The 7166-nt window shown below is 36.1% G+C and overlaps 1 protein-coding gene across 1 annotated transcript; it reads right to left on the bottom strand.

Moving 5' to 3' along the window:
- Positions 1-5395: 5395 nt before the first annotated feature.
- On the bottom strand, positions 5396-6080 carry LOC141695937 (uncharacterized). Its single transcript, XM_074500141.1, has 2 exons — positions 5840-6080; positions 5396-5622 (listed from the first exon to the last, which is right to left on the bottom strand). Exons 1-2 carry the CDS (start codon positions 6078-6080, stop codon positions 5396-5398), a joined length of 468 nt encoding a protein of 155 aa, XP_074356242.1.
- Positions 6081-7166: the final 1086 nt, after the last annotated feature.

Genomic DNA, 7166 nt, shown 5'->3' with positions numbered 1-7166 from the left:
TTTATAAAAACAATCCAATTCTAAAATAATAACAGAATAAATAATGTAAAGCAATAATCAAAATCATAAGCAACGTTGGATGTTCAATAATTAGATGGTTTCAATCCTCACAAGGGATCAATATAGAAATTTCAAAGGATGGCTGTTAGGTAATGAAAGAATTGGATAACAAAGGAATCAATGTTTCAAGGTTACAAGGATTTGGTCTTTCAAAGCATAAGGTACAATGGTTTGGGTATGTAAGCAATTTGATTCAGTGTTTGGCATTTAGTTTGTATGTATTTGTGGAGTAGTATCGTATATCTGTGGTTCGTATTCGGGTATACAACAATCAATGGTTCAGAAAGAATAAGATTTACGGCTCAAAGATCAACAACTGGAATCAGGGTTTAGGGTTCAGTGCTTTAGAGCACTTGCAATATAAAACAGGACTATCAATCAACTATAATATATCTCGAGAAAGTTCAGAACACTTGCCTGGTACTAGCTTGCTATACTGCACTAACTTCCAATCACAACCGTCTTACTCCTCGACTATTTGCTTTCCTTTCCTAAGCCTTGCCTCTTTTGCTCATATATCATAAACATCTATCAATACTCAACTCATACATTTCTATTCGGTATACACTTCTATCTACCCTTCGTTTTACCCAAATCCGACTAACGAATTGAAAGTTACGCTATAACCAAGTAAACACAGAACATATAGACCGACAATCAAACAACAAGTCACATATAACACATAACACATCAAATAATCAATGACATATCATTTATAAACAAGGTTCGGTTGGCAAAATCTGGCTTTAAAATAATTTTCTAATAATTATCGAGCCTTGAAAATAATTTAAAAAAATATTTTAAAGCTTGAAACTATTTTTCAGAATTTTTAAATCATTTTTAAATCATTTTTAAATAATTAAATCTAATTAAATAATTAATTCAAATTAACTAATAATTAATTAAATCAATTAATCAATTAATTTTCGAATTAATTGACCAATTAATCAATTAATTATTAACTAAAATTAATTAACTAATTAATTCAGATTTATTTTTGAATTAAAAATAATTTTTGGAATTAAAATAATAATTTTTGGAATTTTCAGAAATTAAAAATGAATTTTTATAATTAAAATAAATAGGAAATATGATTTTTAAATAATTTATAAACAGGAATCCTATTTTTGCAAACTTTGCAAACTACAGGGACTAAACTTCATCGTCCCCAAAAGTTGAGGGACTAAACTGCAATTTTGTTGCAGTTCAGTGGACGGAAAATTACGGGGATGGCCGGACAACACGTTCCCGGCATCCTCACACCACCATCTCCTCCAGATTACATCTTCTAAACACCAGGAATTTAATCATGCAATCAAAACACATCAATAACCCCTGGGTTGGCCGGAAATTGGCCGAGAAGTTCGTCGGTTTCCGGAGACCCGACGTAAACTTCAAAACACAACTCTCTTCGATACAATGATCCTCTGTTAACGAGCTATATACTAATCAATTGCAAATTTCATAAGGAACACAACCCACTATATTTCAACAGCTAATGACGCCTAGAACAAAAAGCCCTAATTTTCAATTAAGAACATGCATACGGGTTATAAACCCTAATTTTAAAATTCGAAAATTAAACTCAATTTTGAACATGTTATTGAACTCCAAATATGTCATATGACATATGAAAATCATCAGGAGAACAAGCTCTACAACATGCAAGCATCTAATCATTCAAACAATCATCCGTACAAAAATTCATATTTTTAATCAAAATAATTTGAAAATAAATAAAATTACAGAAAATAAACCTTTGATTTTGTAGTGATATGAAGCACAGATTCTGATAGTATATTTCGAGAGCTTTAATTTGAGTTCTCGAGCTTCACCAACGGATTCCGGTAACACCTTGAAATTGAGGTTTGATTCTCGGTAGGTTTTATGAAATTAGAGTTTTTCTCTGGAAAATTCTATAATTAATGTATGCAAATGATTATCGGTACAAGATAAAATACGGTAAAGGATATTTATAATTATGAAAAATTAGTATCCCGTTGGATCATTCCGGATACAAAATGGTACATTTATTTCTAAAAACAGATCCAAACGGTACCGGTTTTCGGGATAATTATCCAAATCAGTACAATTTGTACTGCGGTCTTGGTCTCAGCGCCTGGTTACACGTATTACGAGGTGATAATTGTAATAGTTTAATAAAAAGATCCCGTTTATCAAAAATACGAGTTTTATTGAATTACCGAAACGAATAATGTATCGAAAATATTGCGCCGGTACCCACACAGGACAAACCGTATGCCGGATCGAAAAAGTCGAAACATGGAAAATGCTCAGAATATTGCAATTAGGTTAGGAAGGAGTTCTCGGAAGAGTTTCGGGTTATAAAAACGTAAAAACGGTTGACGTCGGTTGGTTCCCGATTATATAAAAGGGTTAAATGGCATTTTGGTCACTCATCCGACCGTACATGCCATGATAGATTTATTTAATCCAAGTCACCAAGCTTAGTCAGCATTCCGTTAAGTTTTTAACGAAATGTAACGGCGAGTGACCTAGATGAAAAATTTTAAGAGTAAAATGATGTGATTGAAAGTTTTTTGAGTTGGATGACCCAACTGCAAGTTTGCGGTCAGTTGAGTGACCCAAACGCCATTTAACCCTTATATAAAATAGTTTATTGATACTCGGAAAAAGATTTTATAAAATCCATAAATTTCCTATAAAATCATAAATCAATGTAAAAATAAATAGGAAGATATGACAATTATCTATATTTTATTTTGGACATATAAAAATTAAAATACTCAATTGATATTATTTTTAAACATTCAAATACATATACCACTTAACAATTAATTTACAGAATAAATACTGAACATGTATAATATTTATTTATTAGCAAAAATAATTACACGATATGTCCCATATATTATAGTAACGCTAGCTCATATGCCACTTTTCCAAGTTGTCTTATCACTTCGAAATCTCCAATATACCTAGGACTCAACTTTCCTTTCTTCCTGAATCTGTTTAAACCTTTCCATGGAGATATCTTTAGCAACACTTTGTCTCCGGTTTCGAATAGCACATCCTTTCAGATCTGGTCTGCATACTTTCTTTGTCGATCTTGAGCAGCTCTCAGTCTTTTGCGAATCACTTCCACTTTCTGTTTCGTTTGTTGCACTAATTCTGGGCCTAGCAGCTTGCACTCGCCAACTTCATCCCAATAGGTAGGGGATGTGCATTTTCTTCCATACAACGCTTCATAGGGCGGCACGCCGATACTCGCGTAATAACTGTTGTTGTAGGAAAACTCAATCAATGGTAAATGATCGTCCCAATTTTCTTTGAAATCCAATGCACAAGTTCTCAGCATATCCTCGATCATTTGAATAGTCCTTTCGCTTTGTCCGCCTGTCTGCGGATGATACGCGGTGCTCATTTTCAACTTCGTTCCCAAATGATCATAAAATTGTCGCCAAAATTTCGAGTTAAACCTCGGATCTCTAGTAGACATGATAGACATTGTACTCCATGATGCATCACGATTTCATCCAAGTACAGCTTGACCAACTTTTCCAATGAGAATCTTTCATTAATAGGAAAGAAATGTGCTGATTTTGTCAGTCGATCGACTATTACCCAAATCGCATCATGTTTAGACCTAGTCTTTGGCAAAACTACCATAAAATCCATCCCGATATGCTCCCATTTCCATTCGAGTATATCTAGTGGCTGAAGCAATCCACTCGGTCGTTGATGTTCCGCTTTTACTTTTTGACATGTATATCATTTACTTATCCATTCCGTGATTTCCTTCTTCATGTTCGGCCACCAATAACTTTCTATCAAATCCTTGTACATTTTCGTACTTCCAGGGTGAATCCAAAATCTCGAGTTATGCGCTTCTTGCAAAATCTCGTGCTATAATTCCACAACATTAGGAATCCAAATATGCGAGCCAACGCGATATATTCCTTTTTCATCCTTTTGAGTTCTCACTTCTTCTCCTGACAATTTTCCTTTCTCGTATTTCATCACTTGTTCTTGACAACATCGAATCTTTTCCAAGATTTTTGGATGAAATGTCATCGCATACATTGCTTTATTCGAAACTTCTGGAACTCGTACTTCTATTTCCAATTTCTCAAATTCCTTGATCAACTCTTCGAACGATGTCAACACATTCAACTTTTCCTTGCGGCTCAACTCATCCGCTACAACATTCGCCTTTCCAGGATGATAACTTATCATGCAGTCGTAATTCTTAATCAATTCCAGCCATCTCCGTTACCTCATGTTGAGTTCTTTCTGCGTAAAGATATACTTTAAACTCTTGTGATACGTATAAATCTCACACTTTTCTCCGTATAAATAGTACCTCCAAATCTTAAGAGCAAACACTATTGCTGTTAATTCCAAATCATACGTAGGATACTTCTGTTTGTGCGGCTTTAACTACCTTGACGCATATGCTATTACCTTTCCGTGTTGTATTAGCACAACCTAGTCCTTTATACGAAACATCGTTGTAGATTACAAACTCGCCTTTTTCATCAGGTAGAACCAGCACTGGTGCCGTTACTAACCTTTTCTTTAGCTCTTAAAAACTTTCCTCACACTTGTCCGTCCAAACAAACTTCTCGTTCTTCCTTGTCAACTTAGTCAATGGGACAGCGATCTTAGAAAAATCTTGCACAAATTCTCTATAATATCCTGCTAGTCCGAGAAAACTTCTTACTTTTGTAGGAGTCTTTGGTCTATCGCAATTCATCACAGCTTCTACCTTTGCGAGATCGACTTTAATACCTTCAATGTTAACCACATGTCCAAGAAACTAAACTTCCTTTAGCCAAAATTCACACTTATAAAACTTCGCGTCTAACTTATCTTTTCTTAAAATTCCCAAAGAGATTCTCAGATTTTCCATATGTTCGGCTTCCGTCTTGGAGTATATCAAGATATCGTCGATAAGCACTCTTACGAACTTGTCCAAATATTATTTAAACACTCAATTCATGAGATCCATAAATGCAGCCGGTGCATTCGTCAATCCGAACACCATTACCAAGAGCTCATAGTGCCCATATCTTGTTTGAAACGCCGTCTTGGGTATGTCTTCTGCTTTAATCTTTAGTTGATGATACCCAGATCTCAAATCAATCTTCGAGAAACAAGTAGCTCCTTTCAGCTGATCAAATAAATCGTCAATTCACGGTAGAGGGTACTTATTCTTAATCATTAACTTATTCAACTCGCGATAATCGATACACAACCTCATACTTCCATCTTTTTTCTTCAAAAATAGCATTGGTGCACCCCACGGGGATACACTCGGGCGAATAACTCCTTTGTCCAAAAATTCCTGTAATTACATCGCTAATTCCTTCATCTCGACAAGCGCCATTCGATAGAGAGCTTTCGAAACTGGTTCCACTCCAGGAGCCAAATCAATCATGAACTCAATCTCTCGATTCGGAGGTAGTCCAGGTAATTCATCTGGAAACATATCGGGAAAATATTTAACTACCGGAATATCCTCAATTCTTAAATACCCCGCCTCTAAATCCTTTACATGAGCCAAATACGCTTTGCATCCTTGTCGCAATAATCTCTTCGTTTGAATAACCGTTAAAAACTTCTTTTCTTGCTTTTTTTCCTCTAAATATTACCTCATCTCCATCCTTGGTTCTTAACTTCACCTTCTTGCTTTTACATTCGATTTGCGCATCATGGTTTGACAACCAATCCATTTCTAATATAACATCAAATTATCCTAACTTAAAAGGTATTAAGTCAGCAGAAAAGTGCCGACCTTCTATAACCACATCACAATTAGGAAAAATTCTATTAACAGTAACTCTTTCTTGATTTGCTACTTCTATAGTCAAATTAGGTTCGAGACGGTACGCGACACACTTTAATCTATCAATAACGCTTTCAGCAATAAAGGATCTGGTTGCTCCAGAATTCATTAACACTTTAACTTCTACTGAGTTTGTAATAAGAGTACCTGCTACCACATCCACATCCTTCACAACATCTTTCATAGTCATGTTAAATGTCCTTGCCCTTGGTTGGGCTGCTGGTGCTACAGGGGTGGTCCAGCAATCCTAAGCACATTCGCCTTCTGAATAGGCTCCTTACAGTTCCTTGCCATCTGGCCCACCTTTCCACACTTAAAACAAGTCATATTTGGCTTTCCTGCACCACCTGGGCACTCCGTTGAGTAATGTCCTTCGTGGTTACACTTAAAACAAGTCACGTTCTGCTTGCTGCACCTCCCCGAGTGTCGCTTTCCACAAACCTTGCACTTCTGGGCCTGAGGTCTATATCCTTCACTAGTTGTCCCGTCTTCTGGAAATGATTCTTCTTGTTTCCATTCCCCGGATTGAACTTCTAAAACTTCTGGTTCTGATTTCCAGCATTCTTTCCAAACTTCCCTCCAAACTTAGAACTTCCTTGATCATGTTCAGATTCCTCAAACTTCATCTTCTTTCCTTTACTTTCCCTCTTAGTTGCTTCTCTTTCTCCTTCTACAATCATTGCCTTCTGTACTAACACAACATAATTCCTTATTTCAAGAAGAGCCACCTGACTTCGAATCCCTGATTTCAGCCCTTGCTGAAATATTTTGGCCTTCTTTGCTTCGGTATTCACATACTCTGGCGCAAACCTTGCTAACTCCGAAAACTTCACTTCATATTCAGCCACGGACATATTCTCTTGTCTCAAATTCAAAAACCTCATTTCCAACTGGTCTTGCATATAACTTGCAAATACTTCTCTAAGAACATCTCCGTAAACTTCTCCCAGGTTATAAATTTCCCTTCCAGCAACGCCTTAGAAGATTCCCACCAATAACTAGCCTCATCCCTAAGATAATAACTCGCGTATTGCGCCTTCCTATCATGCTTAACTTCTGCTAACTCAAAATCTTTCTCAATTTCCCTCAACCAAGACTGAGATTTAATGGGGTCGGGCAATCCTAGAAACTCTTGGGGATGTACATATTGAAATCGCTTGAAATTACCGACTTTAGGGACTGAAGGTTGTTGCAAAAGTTGAAAGAGTCGGTTCATCATAGGTGTATCTTGGTTTTGTACTTGATCTTGGGTTTGAGTTTCTTCTTCTTGGTGATT

This window comes from Apium graveolens, chromosome 11 (genome assembly GCF_009905375.1).
Source record: "Apium graveolens cultivar Ventura chromosome 11, ASM990537v1, whole genome shotgun sequence".
Classification (NCBI taxonomy): domain Eukaryota; kingdom Viridiplantae; phylum Streptophyta; class Magnoliopsida; order Apiales; family Apiaceae; genus Apium; species Apium graveolens.
Note: the sequence above shows the minus strand (reverse complement) of the source record. Positions and strands in the feature narration are given on the sequence as shown.

Excerpts from the sequence above, each read along its gene's own strand:
- LOC141695937 (XM_074500141.1), bottom strand. The coding sequence starts at position 6,080 with ATGACTATGAAAGATGTTGTGAAGGATGTGGATGTGGTAGCAGGTACT. Across the intron at positions 5,623-5,839 it reads TTGTGATGTGGTTATAGAAG|GATGCAAAGCGTATTTGGCT; the intron begins GTCGGCACTTTT and ends TATTGCGACAAG.